Source organism: Penicillium cosmopolitanum (genome assembly GCF_028827165.1).
Source record: "Penicillium cosmopolitanum strain IBT 29677 chromosome Unknown utg000013l:1.0-859999.0:1.0-860633.0, whole genome shotgun sequence".
NCBI lineage: Eukaryota > Fungi > Ascomycota > Eurotiomycetes > Eurotiales > Aspergillaceae > Penicillium > Penicillium cosmopolitanum.
The window spans coordinates 763,508-786,930 of NW_026622683.1; the positions used below are offsets into that span (position 1 = coordinate 763,508).

Here is a 23,423-nt window from a genome sequence, read left to right on the forward strand (position 1 = left end):
AGTATAGAAACGTATATGTTACGTAAGACGGTTATCCCCTTGCCTAGCAAGACGCTACCTGGTTAGCGTCTTTTTTCTACCGTAAGTAACCTATCCCCTTAAGTCATAATCCAATATCTGACTACCACGATCTTTAAAAAATTATTGATATTTCTATAGGCAAAGGATTGTCGCCATTGCTTTATTTACCTTTACCTAGGTACTGATAAAGATCCCAAAGATTCTGAAGATTCTGAAGATAATAAAGATACTACCCCTGTTCTTGGACGAATTTCTCGAAACGAGGTTACCTAACCGAGTAGTTACTAGTTGGCTGCCATTTGCTGAATGATCATCCAACCATGGGCCGATAGGTAGTTCGGCTGGCCTAATATGTCTTCGGCTCCAAACTAGGATCCGGGGGTTCGCCGTAGTGCCCCTCATTTTGATCCATGAATCCATCAAGAATTTTCAATTTTCAATCGTCAAGTACATTCATATTGACTCTCTGCAGTCCCTATCCAAGTCTGCTATATTCCAATCCATTCCCAAGTCAACATGGCTTCGCGAGATGAAATAAATACAAGTGAAGAACCGGCTCACTCAGCATTCATGGCAAAGGATCTCATCGAGTCTTTTTTGAATGCCGAAGACCTGGAATTGGAGCTAGATTCAATTATTCTCAAGCGATGTCTCAGTTTAAATTCTGTCGTCTCAATGGCCTCCTTTTTCAACTGCCGCTCCCAAACTGTGAATATTTATTCTGACCGACAAGAGGTCAATCAAATCGGCAGTGGCCTACAAGGTGCCATCTTTGAGGTTGTTGGACAAACCGACGTCTTCAAAAAGGAACATCCAGGTAATGAATTACGATCATCGAATCTCCAACGCGAGTTCAGAACCCACTGCAATGTTTCGGCCGCATTTGAACTCTACAAGACTACCACTTTTAGCGTAGTCAAAGTTCCTAAGCCCAAGAATTTTGTCCCCAAAGCTCAAAGGGAATGGTTCTGGGTTTTTATCTTGCCAAACTTACCCCAGGACTATCGCACACGCGGGGATGTCATCACCATGGATCGGATTCTTCCGTTGCCAAAGATTGTACGAAGAGCGCTCCTCACCTTTTTTTATGCTGGTGAAAACCCTCGGCCTTGTAATGAGTCTGAAGTCGAACGCCTTCACAATAACAAGGAAAACAAGCACTGCCTTGCCCGAGTCTATTTGGGCAAGGGCAATGGTTCATATAATCAGGGTAACCCAGCCCCGCTCAGAAATTTCCCACTCTATCTCGACTCTATGAAGGCCCTTGACATGGATACCCTTGTCCTTGCCAAAGAAATGGGTAAGGCATATGCAATCATGCACTGGGGTGCTGCCACAAATGGTGACGACGTGGAGTTCGTCCTTGGCACATCAGCCTTAAAGAGACCGGCAGACTCGGAGCACATAGATCGTCCAAACGTTCAACATCGCGCCATTGGATTATATCTTCTCGACTTCGGCCAATGCGAGGCCGTTGATTTGACGCGGGATTGTGATGTCGTTTACCAAGAATTCAAAGGGGCTATGGTAATGGGTGATAATCAGCTCTTTATCCCGCATGTTTCGAAAAGTCCGGAATTGTTCGCAACCTTCAAGAAGGGATACATCGATGCTGGTAATGTTATCCTATCAGACAAGAAGCTCAACGGCAAGTTCAGCATGGAGGACTTTATGCAAGAGTATGAAGAATATGCCGAGGACTTTGTGTATTAGCTTCCATGCATACTCTCAGCCATGAAGCTTGAGAAGGAGTTGAGCTCTAGCTTGTGTTTCTAGCTATAGATTGTGTGTTCGGGGATAGCTTCATATAGCTACGAAAATGAATTTATGGTCTTAGTGTATTCTATGGTGTTATCTGCGTAAATAATCCACCCATCCACTTCGCTCCAGTTTCATGAATTTAGTATTTTGCTAGTTTGTGCGTTGCCGTTGTGACACAGAACAGCGCTCCGTAAGCGCAGGGTGGTCAGTAGTTGTATATAGGGGTATTTTACAGTGGTCTTGCAATAGCTTGAAGCCTACTGCCAACCATTTCGGACCCCTTCTAATGGCAGACCAGTAGCTACCTAAGATGTAAGAGGTTGTCCAATCTTCTCCATCATGGGTAGCTACTAGTCTGCCACTGGGAAGGCGGAGACGAAGCTTGTCAACAATGGCTTGGAAAATTGTGTGGATACTGACTACTTTGCGCTTACTGAGTGCCGTAACACAGCCTGACTTTTACTTTTGGACGTCTTTAACCGAGCATGCAACACAAAAAGGTTGAAAAAGGGCAACCGGAGATGCACAAATCTCAGCGACAATTCCAATGCTGGATCTTTCTATCGTTTAGATAGGATATACGACTATTATTAGGTTTAGATCTTACCATGATTATTCTAAGGATCGCCAAGACAGGTAATTTTGCGGATACTCAAATTGCTGGCTGCATGTGAAAGAGGTAAGCATTCAAATTTGAGTTTGCTCCACTTTAAACTGGCGATCATCGGGGAGTTAATTGATCCGAACAAAGGTATATGAGAAATGCCACTGCCACACTACCCGGCCGCTACTCATTGCCCAGTCTAGAAGAGGGCAGAATCAGGCCTCACTGTCAAAAAATCCCAAGTATGGCGAGCTTTGTTGCGGCATTCGCCAACCCGTTCAACTATCTTGGTGGTGTCAGTTTCAACCCCGAGAAGGATATTCATGACTTATCTGGGAAGGTCGCGCTAGTTACAGGCGGTACGTTGAGATTGAAGTACTTCAAATATGCTTTAAATCACCAAGAAGCAGAAAATCTGCGAACAAACATCCTAACTGGCTCCAGGCAATGCTGGTCTCGGCAAAGAAACAATCCAACAACTTTCAAAACATAAGCCAAGCAAGATTTTTCTGGGCGCACGATCGGAATCCAAAGCTACAGAGGCAATCAAGTCCATCAAATCTTCAGTATCCAGTGATGTCGAAATAATCTGGCTCCCGTTAGATCTGGCATCTTGCGATTCGGTTCAAAATGCGGCCAAACAGTTCAATTCCCAGTCAGATAGGCTTGATATTCTCGTCCTCAATGCTGGAGTCATGGCGTTACCCCCCGGAGAAACCGAATTGGGCCACGAAATCCAACTCGGAACCAACCACACCGGCCACTTTCTGTTGACCAAGCTTTTGCTGCCATCATTGCTGAAGACGGCAGAGGAACCTAATTCAGATGTCCGTGTCGTGTCACTCGCCTCAATCGGACATAATTACGCGCCTTGTTTCGACACGATCCTTAACCAAGAAAAACTCAAGAAGGTTGATACCTCCGCCCGATATGGCGCTTCAAAGGCAGCCAACATTCTGTTCGCGGCAGAACTCAGTCGGCGCCATCCATCGATCACCTCGGTATCCGTTCATCCTGGCATAATTTTGACCGATCTGTATGGCTCTATTAGCCAGCGCTCTTCGATTGTTGCCCTGGGTTCCAAGACGTTAAACCTTTTCGGGTCCTCGGTCGCTGAGGGGGCCTATAACGAGCTATGGGCAGCGGCGGGTGCGAAAAAGGAGGAACTGGTCAATGGAGCTTACTATGTCCCCGTGGGCATTCACAAACCGCATAACAAGTATGTTCGGAGTGAGAAAATGGGCAAGGGGTTGTGGGACTGGACTGAAGCCGAACTCAGTAAAGTCAATCTCTGATCGGTTACCCAGCTCGTATGATAACTTTTTCACATTTTTATCACAGTATACTTAAGAAAGATTAGATGTGTAAAACCAATTCAACATATCTTTTTGTGCAATCCAATACTAAGAAATTTGGTTAAAACTTCGAAGTATGACGTCAGGGCAGATAATGCAGGCTAAGACAACCAAGCAAATCATGTTCATTTCCAAGTTTCAATTCAACCAATTCAATCAATTGCTTTGCGTAATACCAAGGAACTTTTCTTTTTCGCGTTGACAGGAATTTAGCTAATTTAATCTCTTCTGAAGCTGCTTGCGAGCGAGCCGAGGCATAGTTAAATAGTGATACAATGTGGTGGAGCCCTCACGTAGCGGTCGCGGCACAACAATCTTTCCGGCAAAATTGATATTTAACAGTCATTGACCCGTTGTGATGCTTTGATCTCATAGTGGTAGTCTAGGTTCTGCTGAATGATTCAAGTATTAACGGATCAATCTAACTGACTGCCCCGTTTTAGGAAAATAGGGTTAGGCCGAGATCAATGGTGTCGTAATAGACATGACATAATACAAATGTCTCATAGACTTAAATAGAGTAAAGGAAGCAGGTTTAACAATTGATGGACGAATTAACTCCGTTAATTTCTATTTTTTTATTAGAGGTCCTTGAGTAACGAACATGCCCTATTTGAAACTTCGAGATGGTGCCGAACTCTTCTACAAGGACTGGGGCAACCCCAAAGGAGAAGTAGTGACTTTCTCACACGGATGGCCTCTTAGCAGTGATAACTGGGAGAGCCAAATGGTCTTCCTGGTTAGCCATGGCTACCGTGTGATTGCTCACGACCGGCGTGGCCATGGGCGTTCAACACAGAATTGGACTGATCATAACATGGAGATATTTGTGGATGATCTTCAAGAGCTTTACAAGCATCTCGACATCAAGAATGCTATGATAGTCGGACATTCACATGGCGGAGGCGAAGTTACTCGTTTTCTTGGAAAGCACGGCACAAGTCGAGTAAAGAAAGCTGTCCTTGTTGGAGCGATACCGCCTTTCATGTTAAAGAGCTCAGCCAATCCGGAGGGAACCGAAAAGTCTGTTTTCGATTCATTCAGAGAGGCGATGAGCAAGGATCGGGCTCAATTCTTTTTGGACGTTCCAACTGGGCCTTTCTTCGGATTCAATCGACCTAACGCGGCGAAGAGTGAGGGTCAAATTCGAAGCTGGTGGGAGCAGGGTATGAGAACGAGCTTCAAGGCATCATACGATTGCATCAAAGACTTTTCGGAAACGGACTTCACCAAGGACCTCAAAAGCATCGACATTCCAGTTCTCGTTCTTCATGGCGATGACGACCAAGTTGTGCCCATTGGCGCGGCTGGACTGAAGTCGGCAAAGCTTCTGCCCCAAGGAAAGCTTAAGATTTATCCTGGAGGGTCTCATGCGATTCACAACGTCAACGTTGACGAGGTGAACAAAGATTTACTCGATTTCATAACGTCTTGAAGTCAGGAGGATATTGATTTTTGGCTTCCCAACATTCTTTCTAATATTTTGGCATGGTCACTCCTTACTTCGGTGATTTTGTGAGTTTACCATACTGAATGCCAGCGTTTATTAGTCGGCGACAAAAGGTTCTTATCCCCATGAGATTAGAATCCTAGCTGTATAAAATCAACCAAGCATAATACACGAGCTGTTTCTTTTAAGCCCAATATCAACATTCAGATGGGGACGATTATATGAAGGTGCTCCGTTGGTGATGCCAACGATACCCATATCGCTAGGTTTAAAATATTTGGTGCCAGTAGCCAAGACTCAGCGTTGTTGTAGTCTACATGAACAACGCGGAGACAACGACGGGACTATTTCCGATTTCGAGACTGCTATTTCTTCTTTTTACGACGGCATATCACCGATCCCAAAGTTTATACCTGTCTATCCCAAAACCTGTCCTTGGAAGCTCATTTCGGCGCACCGGAAAACCCCGCCTGCGCTCGCCTTTTGTATTCAACTCTCTCACAAATATTGGATTGAAGACTACCCGTGGTCAGTAATATTCGCTAACCATAGACAGGCACCTTGTGTCTCGTCAATACTCGGGGTTCGTTGCATTTGAAAACTTTGACCTTTTGCTGCTCGCGGAAAGCGAATCTTTCACAAAGATTACAAGGAAATCCTATCTTGGGTAAGATAGCAAAAAATTCTCTAATCAATCTCTGGTGACACCATCGGAGATTTCTCTTTTTTTAAAAAAAAAAACAATTTTCATAGCAATTTGATTCAAAAGGGTGGCCGCCTTATTCGAACAGGAACAGCCTATTCCGTTTCGGGACGCCGCCCATAGACTCACGGTTCACCATAAGCCGAGTATGAGTCAGATTCTTACTTTATTGTTTATAAAATGCTGGCTATGGCTCGGACAAGCATCGAAGAAATACTGCGGCGGCCATTACTTTAAGAACATCGCATTTGTTGCTCCGCCGGCAAGGCTAGTGAAGGCTCCACTATCCAAAATGGCGATGCGCAACCTGCTTCGTGTTCACAAGGAGATCGAAGATGTTAATGCTGATTTCCATTCTCTCAGAACTGTTTTGAAGGAGACAGCAAACAAAGCCAAATGGAATTTTGTCATGTTCCCGAATGATGGTGCGCTGTCGCATCTTCCTCTGATCGGCGAACTCATCATCCCCTCGGAGTACCCGAACTGCCCTCCTGTACTTCACCTTTTTACTCGTACTCTCCGATACAATGTCGATGTCTATCGAAATAACATCAACAACGACAACCACAGCACGATGTGCTTTGACATTCTATCCAGTAAATCTAGGGGAGGTACCTGGGAAAACGACTACACAATATCCTGTCTCTTTGCAAGTCTTATGCAGGCTTTGGTGACACAACGAGTTCCACAAACTTATGGCTCCGATAGAGCAGAATTTGTCACCATGGACACGCTCGATCAAATCAAAAAGTCCGTACATAAAACCTATCAGGAGCACAAAAATCGCATTCCCTATCTTCCAACTATACCCACTATTCGGGCTGCCTCAGTTGCAGCCAAACCATTCATTTTCACTCGACTCGACGACGAAACTCCACTTGATTCACTTCAATTCCAAGCCGAAGACAAGTATGTCAGTCAGCCATTCTATCTTCAAGATCCTCAAGATCCACAGTCCTGGTCAACCGTACTAGACCTGCGTAATCTGCATCCCGGTGTTGTCTTCTCCGTGATACTCTCAAACAAGCGGGGAACCGATGTTACCGGTAGGAAGAACGATACTATACTGCTTCGAAATGGCGTGACTGGAACTGCGGCAAAAAAGCAAAAAAATGAACCAATTCGCTGGTTCTACCATGGAAAACCATTGAATGATCAGAATCTCTCCGTTTGCGTGACTGTGACCAGCGACCAATTTGTGATTTCCTACAAGGACGATGATGCCAACACCTTCATCGTCCATGGAGACACTCCCATATCCAAACTCAGAAAAGCACAAATTGGAAACGTGGCAGGCATGCCGTTTTACGTGACCATCTTGCTAAAACGAAAGTCCGGGGCGGAAGGGTTTATCAATGTTCTCGACCAAAAGCAAGTTGGTTTCGTTCATGCCAGCCAAATCGAGACCCCCATGGCAATTCGCAGGAAATATCCAAAGTCAGTGAGCCTGACCTTGGGCACTGAGCAAACAGCTCGTCTTCAAGGAGTCATTGATTTCTATGAGTTGGGGCTGGAGTTTAAGGTCCAAAGAAATGTCTGGTTCCCCGCACATTATACGCTTATTTCTTCAACGGACTATCCCAACGAGGAATATACAAAGGCTATCGATGAAATATATACTCCAATGCGTGGAAAGGCGGTAGAGGTGAATATTATTGCTATAATCGCGGATGGTGACTGCGTTGCTCTCTTGACAGATACTTATCGATGCCCTGAAGATCAGGTGGAGTTACAATCCTTCCCTGAGAAGAGTCTCTCCGCTTTGACAATGCGTTTACGGAGCGATAAGGTGACTGCGAGTTGCGTTGATGAATTGCTCGGACGAGTATCCGAAGACACTCAAAAAGACTGGGTTCATATTGGAGACGTTTATATTAAGCTACCACAGCCGATCAAGGTTGTATGTCATTTGCAGTTTCAATTTTGAAGTTGGCCTTCGAATAGGGAATATTAATACAAAAGGATTAGTTGGCTCAAGTTGGCTTTGCTAGGAGTTTGCAAAATAATAAAAAGATTGGAGAATTATACTAGTATCTATAAGGGCTAATTTCCCCGCTACATATGAAACATTGGCCACAGGTCTGTTCACCAGGAGGATATGTCAGATATAGATATGAAAAACAAAAATTGCTATCAGATTCGACCTATCTGATCCGGTTCGTACGACTTAAATCACAATGGTGCAAAGGAGGGTCAAGCTAAATTTTCGAATATCAGTCGCGATACCGTCATAGACGCGTACCCAAACAACCTGTGTTTACGACATTCGATATTTAAACCTAGCTATGTGGTGAGAGTTTTTCACAAGTTCTGAGCACGGAGCCTCCATGTGTTGAGAGGGGTTCCGGGGGAACTTGACAGCCTCGAAAACATGCAATAAACTTGACTATAGCTTCTCCTGGTGGAGTCGCTTACACTAGAATGCAGGTGTCGGTACCGCTTCCTATTGGTGTCGTCAAATTCAGCGACATTATTCCTGAAATGTGTCCAAAGTACCGCGTAAAACTTTAATTTAGCAACAGTGCCCAGGGGCTGCCTTTTTCTTTTTTTTTTGTACGGCCTAGATTCATCATGGCCCTAGCATCCCAATGACAAAGTACCGTAGGTGGCGCTAGCCTCCTCGTGCATTAGTCCAGCAATGTGACAGCGGGCCGCCCGAGCCAACGAGAAGAAGTGGAAATTGTGACCAAGCGAGCCGGGAGAACACGAGGGTTGCCCACGAGACTTTTGTTGACAGTTGATATGTCGACTGCACAGACATTGATCGACAACATTGTGCTACATATTTACGCCTCAGAAACCAAAATTCCAGCGTGAGTCCCTCACCCTGAAAATGATGTGTCCCAAAATTAAACTCTTCCACCTCTTTAATTAAGCATAGCTTAGTTGGTGAAGTTGATCTGAGCACAAAGTGAGCCGTTACGACACTCTGGAGTCGGATATGAATGGCATCGAATTCAGGCCACAATTTCCTACACCAATGAATTGGCCCTCACATAAGTACGTTTGCATGCGGGTTAAGGCCGATCCTGGTGTTTTTTTGTTTTGGACCAATCATTTGCTTCTGGTGGCCGTTGCCTGTTTCATCATTAATGTCCTTGCTTGTACTTATGTCGACGACCCATCACAATCTGTGATTCAAGCTCTTGCAATTTTTTCTTCAATGGAGAGTATCAGAACAACAATGTCACGTACTTATATCTGGATGGTGCAACCACTTGTCGCGCATTGATTCTGTGGCATCAACTCCAAGAAAGTCTGACCTTTCCCTTTCAATCCAGTTCTTTGAGGACTTTCACCTGGCGATACAATCCAAAATGATGGGCGGCAAAGGACCTCGTTCCATTGCGGTAATGTGGTTGATGACATCCCTTTCTTTAATTTTGGTTATCCTCAGACTATATACAAGAATCTTTGTTGTTAAAGCAGTCGGGATAGACGATCATGTCTTTAACTTGGCCTGGGTATGCTAGTTCTCATCGTGACATGCGATAACAGGTAGCCTGATGATATAGTACTGAAATTGTTTATAGGTTTTTCTGTTGATATACACGATATTCATGACGATATCAGCACTCTACGGATTTGGTCAGCCCATAACAAACTTGCAGATCGACTCGGCTGTTAAAGCTGTGTACTATGAGATGATCGGCCAGACATTTGCTGTGCTGGGAATGGCAATTGCGAAGATTTCACTCGGCCTTTTCCTACTTCGCATTGTGGTGAAGCAATGGCATCGAATTTCTATCTGGTTCTGCATGGTGACACTAGCCGCGATTTCGGTAATGACAAGTATTACTTTCTGGCTTCAACGCTACCCGGCTGAGGCTATCTACGATCCGCGCGTGCCAGGCCGCACTTTGCTATCTGTCACGCCTTTCGCACTTGCGCTTGGGAGTAAGTTGATCAATTCCGCTGATAAATAAATATTATGGTATATTGGCTGACAAACAATGTTATTTTTATCTAGTTTGGTGTGCTGTTGTGGACTTCTATCTTGCTCTTCTTCCATGGATTTTCATTTGGAATTTGAACATGAAATTCAAGGAGAAAATGTCTATTGCGATAAGTTTGAGCCTAGGCTTTATGTGCGTTGTCTGGGAGCTACCAGTTGTGAAGATGTTGACTAATATTTATTCACAGCGCCTGTGCCTGCGGAATTATTCGATCAGTTGATATTGTGGGCATGAACAGTAGCAATTACACCGGTATGGAACTCCGACGGGTGGTAAACTTGATTCCAACATGCTAATTATGATATTCCCTTCTTTTAATTAGAGGCCACCATCGGACTCATTGTTTGGTCGGCCGTCGAGTTAGCTGTCACCCTCATCTGTGTTGGTATTCCTACCGTCCGGCCTCTCTATCGTGTCATAGTTCATGGATCAAAACCGGAAAGCTCAAATGGTAGGTATAACCAGCAACCTGGCTCGGATCATTCGTCGCGTTTCCGCATGCGAAACCTGATGAAAGACAACAGTTTGTTCAGCATGACACAAGAGGGACAGACGGAGTCATATATCACCCGCAATGACAATAAGAGTGACGAAGAAGTTTTGGTGGGTCATAATGGAACCACTCATGATGGCATTATTGTGCGAGAGGATGTGACTGTGGAAACAGGGAAGCGATATTGATCGAAGTGACGACCAAGAAAAGCATTTTATTGGGTCTCTGAAAATACCTGAAATTCGAGATATATGACTTATGAATCATAGTGACCGGCAGTAAGCCGAAGGTGTCTATTTAATTGCAGCCCTCTTGATAGCATTCTTGGGATCCAATGTATCCCATCTTGGGCTAGCATAATATAAAGAGATCCCGCTTATAATATTTTACGTCAATAATGCCAAACTTGAAGATCCTGCGTATTTCCGCTGAAGGATTGAGTATTTCTTTGATGTCGGAATCATGAAGCCATTTCCAGCAATCAAAATTTTCTCTCTTCAAAGGCTCTGCGAGCATTAATAATGATGAAGAATGTTGATTTAAATGTATTGCATGCTTTCGTATTTGCCAACTGAAGTATGATAGATAGTTGCGACATAGGGAAGGAACGAAAATCGTGGCAACTTGGCACGACCGCCGTTGCGATACTGCCATAATCTACTAAGATCACGAGTTTTCAACTTTGATTGAATACCTCCCTTGTTCACGCCTGTGTCCCTTTCCTAGTCTGTATTCCCACACGATGTCAAAACGGGGCTAAAATTGAAAATGTCTGTCTCCTCCTGGCCCGAATCTAGCTTCTTGAAAAGGAGGTGTGATGCTCTAGATTCTTCCTTCATCCCGTCCTGACCAGACCCCTTTAAAACGGCATTCAAATCCATAAAGTCGCCTTCTTGAGGGTCTCTCGTAAAACTATTGGTTTTATCAAGAGGAAATATTGTATCAAGATAGTGCTGATTCAACTGATGTCCTAACCTTGGATTCACGAATACCTTACCCATAAAATGGTTCTCGAGGTGGTTCTGAAGTGCTCTTTTTGTAAAGTTAAGCACTCCAAATCGGCTCGCAAAGTCGTATGAGTTGGCATAATGCTCTATGTGTCGAATTGCGCGGTCGTGACCTGGCGTTATCTGCATTCTATTAACTGCTGAACCAGAGTTCTCGTCATGCGAAATTAATTGTCGATATGGATTGTCGAAATGGTTGGCTATAGATCCAAATGTAGTATATATCTCAGGGGCCAGGTATTGCAGGAGTTCTTGAGAAACTTCGTTACAAAAGCGAATCCATGATCATTCCACCCTCAATACCACCCTGGTAATGGAGGATGAAAACAACTTTTTTAACTGGTTTGTGGTAGAGAGCCTTTTTAACCAGCGCAAAACATTCGTGAACGTCTGATGTTGCGTAAAGCATGGATCTTTGAATAAGACATTGGATTATAATGCGAGATTAAGTTAATTATTGATGAGATACATGATTATGCATTCGAGATACGTTTGTGTTCCACGTTTCTTTATCCGTATAGTCAAAAATGAACATCTTACAGCTCCAGAGGCACTCAAGGTCCTGATATCGAAAATAAAATGGATCACTAAATAGTAGAATTCTACATAAGATAGACAACATGTCGACACCGGAAGCGCCACGTCAATAATGCCCACTAAGTCCGAGTCCCCAGCACCAGTCCTATTTGGGCCCCCACTCTCGGCCCCCAATATCCTGTCAGCCTCTGATATCCCCTTTCTTTCCATCCTCATCAATTTATTTCTACCACCGCTCCCGGTAAATTCGATATCTAGTGAGCGTTTTGGGAAGAATTTCGCGACCATGGAAGGCATGCAAGTATTGTCCTTGGGCATGTCCAGGACCGGAACAGCTTGTAAGTCAAATTCAGTGCAACATATCTGCGCTCATTCTCAAATCATTTATCAGCGATGAAAGAGGCTCTTCGCATTCTTGGACACGACAGAGTTCATCATGCATATGAGCTCTACAGCCACCCCGATCAATGTCGACAATGGCTTGCTGCTTGGGATGCAAAGGCAAAGGGTCTTGGTGAGACGCTTGATCGCAATTACTGGAACAATATCCTGGCAGGATACACCGCTGTGACTGATATGCCGGCTGTTTGTTTTGCGAAGGAGCTTATTGATGCCTACCCAGAAGCAAAGGTTGTCCTCATTCAGCGGGAGGAGGAGGCCTGGCTTCGCAGCTTCAAATCAGCGGTGATAGATACATATTTTGACAACTCACTCATCACGGCTTCGATATCCCTCTTCGATCGCGAGCTAATGCGACCACTTCATTTCCTATGGAGTCGCCTGTTGGCCGCAAGGGACGGCTTTTTCGAAGGCACGACAAAGAGCCAGGTAGAACAGAATGCTCTTGAGGTCTATAGAAAGCATAATGCCCTAATTATAGCCCATACTCCGCCGGAAAACTTACTGCTATTCAACCTTGAAGATGGTTGGAAACCTCTTTGTGCGTTCCTCGGCATGGAAATACCCCAGGTTCCATTTCCAAACGTCAACGAGGGCGATGCTGTCAAGGATGTTGTTGCAGCCTTCACCCAGAAAAGCATGATTCGAGCGGTCCGCAATCTTTTTATCATCGGCGTCAGCTGTGCGGCGGCATTTTATCTGTGCGCTTAATGTGCCAGGACTGTTTGTGCCTATGAGACGAGGGTTACACCAAATTTACGGATTACCATCAGATATCAACCGAATTTACGAGATGGGCTGTACACCTAAATACTCGTGCTCCAGCATCGCGATTACCCAAATATATTGGGAATGTTCTCAACAGTCCATGTTTAGTCATGTCATAGCGACCATATTGAAATAATTGTTTCAGAGCCTTACATTAAGTGATGCCGACGGCCCTGACAAATGCCACTTCATTGAAGATGAAATCCAATAAAGAAGTGATCTAATTTCTGAATTGAAGCTCAAATGACCCGATAGGTTTGGAGCGCAGAAAAGCTTAAGAAGGGAAACCTCGATATTCCATTCAATCAACCCGATGCATTCTAACTTATAACGGAACCCAAGTTAAAGCGTTCCCTCCATCGCCTAGTGGAACCTCCAGAAGGATCCGGAGAAGAAGAGGGAATCGCCGTTTCTTGCAAATCAATCAACGAGAACAAAGTTCTTTTTCTCGCTTCCTGATCACTTGCTTCATCAGAATAGGTCGAGTAGTCTCCGTCTGGAGTCAACCTTTTCTCAATTGGAGGTTCCATCAATCCCGCAGAGTAATATCGCCAAGGGTCCCAAATGTAGATACCGAGTTGTTTGAAAGAATTTAAGTCACCATCGGAGGTGTAGCCTATAATGGTGGAACTTGCTCTTGGGAGTTTCTCGAAATCTTCAATTCGCTCTGTAGTCAAATGCCGATATCTTGGACTCAAATACCAAGAGTCACCGACCTCGTCGTCCAGTGGGGGGATCGGCGGTGGGGCCCATGTAGGGAAATCGATATCTTCCTTTAGCTCGAGGCTTAAGAAAAATGGAAGATAGTCCCAAAATCGGTCTTGAAATCTTGCAGGGATCTCTGGAGGGGACGAAATGACGACTTCTTTCAAAATTTCGTGGACGGTTCTCACTTCTTCGATCATCGCACGTGAAAGGCCCCTTTTACTTGCGTATCCTTCAAGTGCCCATTTGTACTGGGTGTTCCATCCTGTAGAACGAACAGCTGCGTATATCTCTGAATATATTTGCAAGATCCAGATCGCCCTGTATACACGGAGCTCTTCTATCCAAGAAGGCGGACCAAAAGCAGCGTGAGCACGACGAACATGGATGTCTGGAGCCCTTTTGGTTGCATCCTCTAGGTTACCCAACATCAGGCATAGGCAGGCACAAGCTAAGCGTTGTATTTGGGCAGCGAGCTTGATCATTCCTCGCATCACACTAGATGCCTCGGACTGACTCCTCCCGCGGAAGTGCAGACTGAGACAACTTTCCGATGAAATAGACATGATAGTGGAAATACTCATTTCCGGGAACTTTGAGCGAAATGAAGGAGTGCGGATATAGACGATTTCTCGAAAGAATCGATATATGTCACAGTTAAAAGTGCTCGGCGTACTTGGTGGGAATTCCCGGTCCATGCTGGTGTCTAGACGAACATGGCTATCTCCGTAGCCGACCTTGGGTAAAGGTTTTGTTATTGAACAAGCATGAAGAACCTTCTCTGTTATCCTGACACTGTGGGTCTGGAAGATGATTGCAGCTCGGGGTAAGCACCGAAGCAGACTATCGAGTCCATAGAAATCATCTACATGCTCGATGATTATGATAAGAACCTCTGTGGGTATTCGCTCGAGTCCATCCATTGTGTGATAAATGAAGATCAAAGAAGTGGAATGTGATAGGTTAAGGGGCGGGGCAATGTCAGACTCAGGCTGTTTGGGGCCGCTCTGGATTGGGTTTAGTTGGGATGGCGAGGGTACATCTCAAGTGTTTCAGGATTCGCGGATTATAGTGGGAGTGTAAGTATTTCGCGGATTTGGAAAGATTGATATAGAGATCAAAGTGGAAAAGTATTATCAATTGAAGATCAACCTAGAAATTCTCGAATAATTGATCGTGGCTGGGAGATGCATCAATATCAATTTCCTTGTCGTCCGTTTGTACTGGTCTGGGCGCCAAGACTTTATGCAGTCTGCCTTCTGCTACTCATCATGCCCGTTCGCAACTTCAATTCTACCAAAGACATACTTCTGTCTGGCTTGAAATCGACAATGTCTACTGCAAATCCTCATAGGCTCCCAGTAAGACCTAGAGGTCGCCCTTGTAAATCTTCTACAGGAACAGTCGACTCAGTAGGCGCACCTCTCCCCCCTTTTCCGTTCGGCGCTCACCGGATCCACAGGAGCGAAGGAGGCAGATTCGCGATGCTCAAAGAGCCTATAGATCGCGTCAACAAAGCCTACTTGAATCACTCAAGGAACGAAATGCACACCTGGAGGATGTTATGGGCCAGCTCTCTCAGATCATGCACTCGTTCCATGAAGCCAAAGCGAACTCACATCTTCCGTTATCAAACCTTTCAAAGGCAGTTGATCTGCTCGAAGACGAGATCACACTTCAACTCAAACGAGCCGAAGCACATTCTTTAAGAGAAAATCCTCATCGCCCTACGCAATTGCCAATTTTCCGGGAAAGAATGCAGAATCTGCTCGTTCAGCCTTCTCTGGATCTGGCGAAGACAGTTTATCCGCCACCCTCCATCGTGAAGCAATCCGATTCTCCGTTCTGGACATCATTTCTTCAGAGATCTCATCCACTCATCCCGAGCGCTGTGCGCGCACCTATTAACGCCTCTTTCGATATATCTACAGCCACACTGAGTCCCCACGACCAGTCAATTCCCTACGCAACCACCCACTTCACACAAAAGCTCTTTCAAGCATGTGCTGAAAGCGGCCATCGCTATCTAACAAACGACGCTGTCACTGATCAAGAAATGTGGCATGAATTCGGTCTCATGCTGCAAAAGGTCCCGAGGGCCCAAATCACGTCTTACTTCCAACGAGTCCTAGCAGCAACACCTTGCAACCCTGTCGAGGACTTTCAGTTTCCGTTCATCAGCCTCGGCGGTGCAGGCACACACTTTCCCCGCACAAAGCAAATGTCGATCGGTGCATCTGGATTGCAGAATCTACTTCCATTCCAAACGACAAATGGGATTATGGAACTGCCTTCCGATGAGCAATGGTTCGATGTTCATGACGTTGAGGGCTTCCTATCAAGCCGGAGGATTTTGCTTCAATCTAACCGGTCGCTTCCGACAAATACTGAACTGGTTGACACACAATCGATGTCTTCGAGACCCTTGCAGCCTTTCTTTGAGCAAAACGTGGGAAATGAATATATTTCCTTCGACCGGAATTCATCTATAATGCCGATATTGACCATCGATGAGAATTTTATCATTACAGGTAAATACAAAATTTCTAATATCTAAATTCGCCCTATTGACATCGAAACAGAACTCAGTCGTCTTTGCATTTGCATTGGATGTGCCGCTGCGTTTCGTCGACGCGATGTCGAGGCTCTTGTCTCCCATAGTGCTCAGAAAATGCCAGACACTAACCTCGCATCTATCAATATATGAAACCTTTTTCAAAGCCCCATCGTCACTTCGACTGTAAGATAAGAAAGTCAATTTTCATAAAAAGTCAATCCGACCTATCCCGCTCGATCATTTGATTGCCTTTCTCCGGCTCATCACATCTTCACGCCAGAACCACAAGGCTGCAGCGCTGGCACCTGGACCAATGAGCACAAAGCCGGCCATCAAGTACCCGAGTCCAGCCTTCCAATCAACCCGTGACAGTCCTGCTCTGTGAAGATCAGCAATATTCACCAAGCTCCATATGAAGCTAGCAGCTGTCACGAGAAGAAAGTCATTCTGGAAGAAACAAAAACACCGCCCGCCAACGTTTCAACTCGCCCGAACGAATCTCCGGGAACAAAGATCTGCATCAACGAAATTTCGTTCGAAATGAAACAGCCAATAACAACGCTGAGATGGATACAGGCTGCGATGGTTCCAGTTGTCTGATAAATAGCACGCAAGTGAAACATGTCATCTCCGGGCGAATTTGGATTACACCCATTTGATTTCTTCACCGCAGCGTTGGCGAGCTTTGCAAAGACATATGTGAAGCAAGAGACTAGTGCGGGTGCAGGCTGCCAGGCCGCGATAACGGCCTGCAGGCTCTCGGTGTCCTTGAATGGAAAGAAGAGCAGAATGGTGGGCACGATGAATCCAAGTATGAGAGCTGGGAGAATGAACTTGGCCGCAGGTACCTCTCGGCCGGGTACGAGGAGAAATATAGATTTCCGCGAAACGAAATGGCTGGCAGCGAAGTACAGTGGTGCGATGAACCCAATTCCGCGTAGCTGGTACAAAATACCCCAAATGCTGGGACTGTATGGGGAATTAGCAAAGTTCAAGTTCTATTTTGGAGCTTTCTTACCTTGCTATCATGGACCACCTGTTCTTCTGTCGATATCCCTCGATAGTAAAAATGGCAATGAGTGGCAGCATCGACGACAAGAAATATAGAAGCTGCAATGGCTGCTCTCGGTGAGAGCTAGTAATTGCCGGTAGGAAGATTGACACGAGTGTCGTGAGGATTTTGTCAATAGATTGCACGCCTGTGTAAGACTCACGCAAGCTTCCACTCAAGTCGCCAATTGAGCGATTGATGACTGCTTCGCGGACCAGAGACCAGGTGCCATTTACCTTGCCAGCTGCGAACAGTAGTTGAAATGCAACTACTGCCAAGGCCGCAAAGACAATGTACAACAGATATCCAAATGGTCCACGAGCAGATGGGGCTCTGAGCAACTCGTCATAGAAAGGGATTGCATGGTCCCTCTCAGGTGCCGGAAGCATGTTCAAGGAAACACCCGAAGCATATGTGTCGACCCATCGATCTGTCAGCACGCTTTTTGGGACATACGGTATGATGTATCTAGCGACGAATTTCAAAACAGAAGTCTCCATGCATTCCATACGCTGTCTGGCATGCGACTGTTTGACGAGAGACCAGGTACGGTCCTCGCGTTGTCGCTGAGTTGTCTCAAAAATAGATGTGATTTCTGTTGTTGAGAGGTCTCCCGAATCGTTTTTCTTCAGAGACGCGACCAAATGATTGGCCAAGGATGCTGAAGTTTCAATTGCATTATTGCCTCCTTGTCCGGTCAATGGCTCGAACTAAATCATTATGGTTAGAGACTGTCCAAACTGCCCGAAACTCGTAATACATACTTTGTGTGCTGCATCACCAATGGTCATAATTCTCTGAAAATACCATTTCTTGTACACGTATTCTGGCAGAGCTGTGTACACAGAGCTTATCTTGTGCTTGTACAAGTCTGAGAATTGCAATGTCGGGGTGATATAGTCGTCCCAGTGTTCCTTGACAAGCTTTTCCTCGTCTTCTTTCGTGTAACGTGGAATCTCGGAGCCATGGAGTGTTTTACCCATGTTTCTGACTAGGAACCAATAAGTCCTGTCTCCCGGGCCGCTTGGAACCAGGTAAGAGAAATGCTCGTTGAAAACTGAGTTCAATGTTCCTTTCTCCACGCCTGGTCCTCCTTTCGATATACCGAAGATGCACGCGTATGTTGCTGGGAGGGCTTTTGTCCAAGTCAGCTTCCAATATCTCAGTGGTTACAAAGGGGTCTCGCACCATCTTTCTCGGATGGATCGATCCATGTTGGATCTAACTTCTGCGCGGTCTCCCACATCTGTTGGCGAACAGCCGAATGGATACCATCTGCCCCAACAACGAATGTTCCCATGAATTCCTTTCCAGATTGGGTAGTAACCGCCACATGAGTCGGGTGGTTTCTCACAGTAACCACTTTCTCAGAAGTCAGGATCTTGTCCTTTTGTTGAATCTTGTCATACAAGATTTGAATCAACATGCGCCGATCAAAAAACACGCATGGATAGCCATGTCTTCGGAATATTAGCTAGAGTCCTCAAATATCATTCATTCTTCGCAGTGGTACGGATATGGATGGAATCACAAACCTTTCAGAGATCCTTTCATTGAAGTCCTCAAAAGACCAAAATATTTTTCCACGCGAATCACGAAAAGTCACCTTCTCGACTGGGTATTCAGATTCGGCGAGAACTCGTTCGTAGCACCCTAGTTGATCAAGAATTCGCAGACCATTTGGCAGAAGGCCAATGCTTGCTCCAGCCTGAGGCGCAATGTCGCGATAGGCCTCCAATACCAGAAAGTCAATTCCGTTCTTCTCCAGCATCAATGCCAGAGACAGACCAGCAATACTTCCCCCCGCGATGATCACCTTCATGTCTTTTTGGGACATGGTGAAATAATAATGGGGCCAAATCTTTGAACCGATTTCTCTACATGCTCCGAATGAGAACTAGACAGGCATTTATAGACTTGGATTAGCACACAGCTGAGTCCGTGGCCTCCCTTGATTTGTATGGCGGTTCCACATTTTCCCCGGCAGGCTTCCTCAGCTTGGCCAAGTTGCGGGATTCACACACATAAACCGTCGTCGAAATTGGCCCGAGTCCTCCATGATCAATAATCAAGCCAATCATATTGCGGTTAAGAGTGGATTCGGGTGAACTTTTGGCTGTGGGTCTACGCCTACGCTACGGCCGCGGCTGATCGCAATCAACCGAGACTCCCAATCGAGAAAGTTCGAGGCTGAAAAACAATTCACGAATTAATATAGAGAGGCACATTTGGTAAGCCATATTTTACCATTGTTCGACATTCAACTTATACACCTCTCGGCCTACTAGTATATACTTTCTGAGCGGGAGAAAATGAATTGCAGAAGTATGCCGGAGCACGACAAATTAATTCTGCCTCAAAAAATCAATAATAAGTCCAGAGATTTCTTCCGGCTTATCATGCTGCGAGAAATGCCCCGCACCATCCACAATATCAAGCTTCGATCCAGGAATCGTCTTGTTCAATTTATACGCCCAATCAACAACCTGCCAAGCATCATCCTTGCCCCAAATCAGGTGAACTGGCAATTGACCCAGAGTCGGAAGTTGATCAACGATCTCCATCGTATGCTTGGGATCATAGTGTCGAATTTGATGCTGGAAATAACTACCTTGTCCGATGGGGCCGGAAATATATTCAAGAAAAGTGTCCAAAGTGCCCTCATTCTCGAACTTCTTTTTCTCATATACACCCGACAAAATCCATTCTCTAAAATGGGCCCGATGGTCCCCATCTGAAGCGGTTATCATCTTCTCAAGACCATTCTCCATCAATTGCTTCGTTCTCGGGGACGGATAACTGTCAAAAGAGACCGTGTCGATAAGTGTCAAAGACTTAACACGCTCCGGCGAACGAATACCAAAGCGCTGAGCAATGGCGCCGCCAAAATCGTGTGCCACGATATGGGTCTTTTCTATATTCCAGAAAGAAAGAAGACCCTCGAATATTGGAACTTGGGCTGTTGGAGATGTGTCAATTGATTGATTCCAGGGACGCTCGGATAGTCCGTATCCGAGGAGATCAAAGAGGTGGACTTTGTAGCCGGCTTTCACTAGATTGGGGACAATGTCACGCCAGACGAGTGAAGAGAAGGGTGTGCCATGAAGTAAAACAACTAGTTCGCCATCCCCGAATATGCCATAGGCGATGCGATTCCCGTTGATGAGAGTATTCTGAGTAGCAAGGGGTTCCATTTTCAAGGTTTCCGATCAGACAATTTTTATCGGCTGACTCTGGAGTTTGTAAGGGGGCATTGATTTATATGTCTGTCTTGAATTATTTGGCTAAGCTCTATTTATTTGGTTTAATTCTACGTCATATCAGACATTCAAGTATGAATCTACGAAAATACGAGGTTGATTTCAAAGCATGAGGGGTTAGGTGTGGGGCCCCGCCATAGTTATACCAATACTGATCCCGATTAAACTCATTTATAGTGGACCACTCTGAACCATATCAAGCAACATCGTTTTAATCTTCACATATGCATCATCGTACGATGACTCATATTTGATCATGCCGCCGTGGCTACTATTGATCAATATGTGTGGCGAGAGTCGTTGGAACGAAGGCTATCCCACAGTACCAGAGGTTAGCGACAATAAGGAATGCAATCTTGTCTCTGGGTAATTCTTGGAATATCTTACCAGAGTTTCTCTATCAGAAGAATCTTGAGGCTGAGCACATTCATATGCGAAACAAGTTCTAAACTCATTTGCAATCAAGGAATATCTTTCAAGCACGGACAGCATCCAGCGTGCTTCTTCGAAGTCCGCGTTTTGCTGTTGCGGTGATTTCTCAAGGAGACTAATAAACTTCTTCAAGCCATCAAGTCTGGAATCTAATTCAGGTGTTCCCATGAAAATAGTCCCACGTGTCGAAAGGCTTATACTGCGAAGATTTGTCGCCGAGGACCTTGCATCGGTTGACTCTTTCGACGCCGAATATAGTATTGCCTAGTAATAGATATCAACACAAATTTAACTCTTCAGATCTTCAGCATGCTTGTAGAAGGTTTACATACACCTTTGACTACAGTGCCGCCTTGGCTATGGGCAATGAATATCATAGGGCGCGAATGTGTCTGTCGCTGGGATTTAGCCTGCACCACCTCTCCCTTAATCGAGTTTTGTGAACATACTTCGTCTAATCCCCTCACTTTATATAGCTCCTCAACTAATCTTTCGGAAATTGTTTGGAAGACCGGTACTTGAGGTCCGACATTCGTGGTCTGCGTATCGTAGCCCCAAGTGTAGATTCTTGAGTTGGGCAGATCCGATGGTAAAAGACTCTGAAGCCAATTCACTCCATTCGAAGCTGTCCATGATTTCTCACGGTGTCCGTTCAATCCATGGACTGCGACGATACTGTCAAATCAGGTCAGTTGGCATTAGGGAAATGTCTAGATCTCTTGAAATGGTCGCCCTACTCCACTTTAGCATTGGATCCATTATACAGCAATTTTAATCCAGTTTCGTCAAATTCGGCTTTTTTTTTCGGTCTAACGATGAATTTCATTAATTTGAATAACGTTAACATTGTCAAGGCCATTTGCACTGGTTGCTTACCTGTTTGGTTTCTGGTGACTCATCCTCTCTACGTTTGAAGAGCTGAGAGAATTTTCGAGTTAAACGTCTCATCTTCGAGTTGGTGAATTGTATCGGTCACCGGTGCACTGGGAATTTCTTTTTCACACCTGCATAAACTTGTTAATGATATCAAAGAAGATTGTTGATTTGGATTGACCCTATCCCCGCCACTAAAAAGTGCTTGGATGATAAGCACGATAAGCTTGCAGTTCCCCTCATCACGTGGGGCAATTGCATCCACCAAAAATTTCGCATCTTTAACTGTCTTTAACTCACCCTGAAATCCCAACTCTTCAAAAAAAGATCAAATTATATACTATGTCATCAAAACCAGACAATCCAGTCCAAGCACCCGGGACCGAATCCATCCCCGCCGACTCCAAAATCAACCATGAAGCCTCTATCAAGTACTGGAGCAGTTTACCAAGTACCAACAGTAACATGCTAGGCATGCTCGGTACATATCCATGGTATACACGAATTGAACTCCAAGGATCAAAGTCCTTCCTTACAAAAGTCCGTCGATTACTACCCGGTCTGCCCACGAGCGGTAAATTCGCACTCGGGGCAGATTGTGGTGCGGGCGTGGGTCGCGTCACAGAGGGCTTTCTATCCCATGTCTGTGAAGTTGTCGATGCGGTAGAACCGGTCAAGAAATTCACGGACGTTTTGGCAAATAGTCAGCTCAAGACTGACGGTGTTGTTGGAGATATATACACCGTTGGTCTTGAGAATTGGTATCCGGAAAAACTTGAAAAGAAATACGACCTCATTTGGACCCAGTGGTGTGTGGGCCATTTAACGGATGCGCAATTGATTGATTATATTGCGCGATGTCGGACCTCGCTTGCTGAGAGTGGATTGGTGGTTTTGAAGGAGAATTTGTCGACTGATCCTCGGGGGCTGGATATGTTTGATGAGGAGGATAGTAGTGTTACTCGGACCGATGAGAAGTTCAGGCAGATCTTTGAGGCGGCGGGGATGGATGTTATCAAGTCGGAGATTCAGACGGGTTTTCCGAAGCAGTTTAAATTGCTTCCGGTTAAGTCTTATGCGCTGCGACCAAAGTCTTGAAGATGAGTATAACTTTTTTGATATTCTGAATGAGGGAATGATTGTCCATTCAGATATTCGAGTATTCACTCATGACCAAGTGCAAAATATGGATTGCTACAACGGACTTGTCATTTATATCAACTGCCGTTGATTCATACCTGGGCGAAATCTTTTGAAAGAATTACCCATACTAGCAACCGCAACAAAACAAAGTGGCAGCTATCAAAAGAAACACTATTGCCACCAGACCTCCCCCCCGGTTTCTGGCAATACTTCGATCTCTCGAAAGATATATGGGAAATATAATTACAACCTTACCTTTCAACTCATCCCCAACGACTCGGAGCAACCTTGGAATCGAACATTGCAGTGCGACAAGATCTGCTCTTCTATATCAAACAGAGTATAATG

At 45.1% G+C, this 23,423-nt stretch overlaps 12 protein-coding genes across 12 annotated transcripts; 8 read left to right on the forward strand and 4 right to left on the reverse strand.

Annotated features, from left to right (window-relative positions):
- Window positions 1–537: 537 nt before the first annotated feature.
- Window positions 538–1,734, forward strand: N7509_014241 (uncharacterized protein; the record flags this gene model as incomplete). The annotated part of the gene is made up of 1 exon (XM_056638878.1): window positions 538–1,734. One exon carries the CDS (start codon window positions 538–540, stop codon window positions 1,732–1,734), a length of 1,197 nt encoding a protein of 398 aa, XP_056480867.1.
- An 896-nt stretch (window positions 1,735–2,630) lies between these two features.
- N7509_014242 (uncharacterized protein) lies at window positions 2,631–3,681 on the forward strand (the record flags this gene model as incomplete). The annotated part of the gene is made up of 2 exons (XM_056638879.1): window positions 2,631–2,745; window positions 2,831–3,681. 2 exons carry the CDS (start codon window positions 2,631–2,633, stop codon window positions 3,679–3,681), a joined length of 966 nt encoding a protein of 321 aa, XP_056480868.1.
- Window positions 3,682–4,345: 664 nt separating this feature from the next.
- Window positions 4,346–5,176, forward strand: N7509_014243 (alpha/beta fold hydrolase; the record flags this gene model as incomplete). The annotated part of the gene is made up of 1 exon (XM_056638880.1): window positions 4,346–5,176. One exon carries the CDS (start codon window positions 4,346–4,348, stop codon window positions 5,174–5,176), a length of 831 nt encoding a protein of 276 aa, XP_056480869.1.
- A 1,010-nt stretch (window positions 5,177–6,186) lies between these two features.
- On the forward strand, window positions 6,187–7,821 carry N7509_014244 (uncharacterized protein; the record flags this gene model as incomplete). The annotated part of the gene is made up of 1 exon (XM_056638881.1): window positions 6,187–7,821. The coding sequence occupies one exon, from the start codon at window positions 6,187–6,189 to the stop codon at window positions 7,819–7,821; it is 1,635 nt and encodes a 544-aa protein (XP_056480870.1).
- Window positions 7,822–9,454: 1,633 nt separating this feature from the next.
- N7509_014245 (uncharacterized protein) lies at window positions 9,455–10,531 on the forward strand (the record flags this gene model as incomplete). The annotated part of the gene is made up of 4 exons (XM_056638882.1): window positions 9,455–9,791; window positions 9,865–9,982; window positions 10,038–10,122; window positions 10,175–10,531. The coding sequence occupies 4 exons, from the start codon at window positions 9,455–9,457 to the stop codon at window positions 10,529–10,531; spliced, it is 897 nt and encodes a 298-aa protein (XP_056480871.1).
- A 351-nt stretch (window positions 10,532–10,882) lies between these two features.
- Window positions 10,883–11,759, reverse strand: N7509_014246 (uncharacterized protein; the record flags this gene model as incomplete). The annotated part of the gene is made up of 3 exons (XM_056638883.1): window positions 10,883–11,060; window positions 11,085–11,601; window positions 11,645–11,759. The coding sequence occupies 3 exons, from the start codon at window positions 11,757–11,759 to the stop codon at window positions 10,883–10,885; spliced, it is 810 nt and encodes a 269-aa protein (XP_056480872.1).
- A 414-nt stretch (window positions 11,760–12,173) lies between these two features.
- N7509_014247 (sulfotransferase family protein) lies at window positions 12,174–12,997 on the forward strand (the record flags this gene model as incomplete). The annotated part of the gene is made up of 2 exons (XM_056638884.1): window positions 12,174–12,225; window positions 12,279–12,997. 2 exons carry the CDS (start codon window positions 12,174–12,176, stop codon window positions 12,995–12,997), a joined length of 771 nt encoding a protein of 256 aa, XP_056480873.1.
- A 377-nt stretch (window positions 12,998–13,374) lies between these two features.
- Window positions 13,375–14,682, reverse strand: N7509_014248 (uncharacterized protein; the record flags this gene model as incomplete). Its single annotated transcript, XM_056638885.1, has 1 exon — window positions 13,375–14,682. One exon carries the CDS (start codon window positions 14,680–14,682, stop codon window positions 13,375–13,377), a length of 1,308 nt encoding a protein of 435 aa, XP_056480874.1.
- A 348-nt stretch (window positions 14,683–15,030) lies between these two features.
- N7509_014249 (bZIP transcription factor) lies at window positions 15,031–16,466 on the forward strand (the record flags this gene model as incomplete). Its single annotated transcript, XM_056638886.1, has 3 exons — window positions 15,031–15,120; window positions 15,222–16,290; window positions 16,342–16,466. 3 exons carry the CDS (start codon window positions 15,031–15,033, stop codon window positions 16,464–16,466), a joined length of 1,284 nt encoding a protein of 427 aa, XP_056480875.1.
- An 87-nt stretch (window positions 16,467–16,553) lies between these two features.
- On the reverse strand, window positions 16,554–19,204 carry N7509_014250 (FAD-dependent oxidoreductase; the record flags this gene model as incomplete). Its single annotated transcript, XM_056638887.1, is given in 6 exon segments — window positions 16,554–16,763; window positions 16,775–17,285; window positions 17,335–18,077; window positions 18,132–18,493; window positions 18,556–18,827; window positions 18,903–19,204. 6 exon segments carry the CDS (start codon window positions 19,202–19,204, stop codon window positions 16,554–16,556), a joined length of 2,400 nt encoding a protein of 799 aa, XP_056480876.1.
- A 508-nt stretch (window positions 19,205–19,712) lies between these two features.
- On the reverse strand, window positions 19,713–20,561 carry N7509_014251 (alpha/beta fold hydrolase; the record flags this gene model as incomplete). The annotated part of the gene is made up of 1 exon (XM_056638888.1): window positions 19,713–20,561. One exon carries the CDS (start codon window positions 20,559–20,561, stop codon window positions 19,713–19,715), a length of 849 nt encoding a protein of 282 aa, XP_056480877.1.
- A 1,713-nt stretch (window positions 20,562–22,274) lies between these two features.
- On the forward strand, window positions 22,275–23,030 carry N7509_014252 (N-terminal protein methyltransferase; the record flags this gene model as incomplete). Its single annotated transcript, XM_056638889.1, has 1 exon — window positions 22,275–23,030. The coding sequence occupies one exon, from the start codon at window positions 22,275–22,277 to the stop codon at window positions 23,028–23,030; it is 756 nt and encodes a 251-aa protein (XP_056480878.1).
- Between the last annotated feature and the right edge of the window lie 393 nt (window positions 23,031–23,423).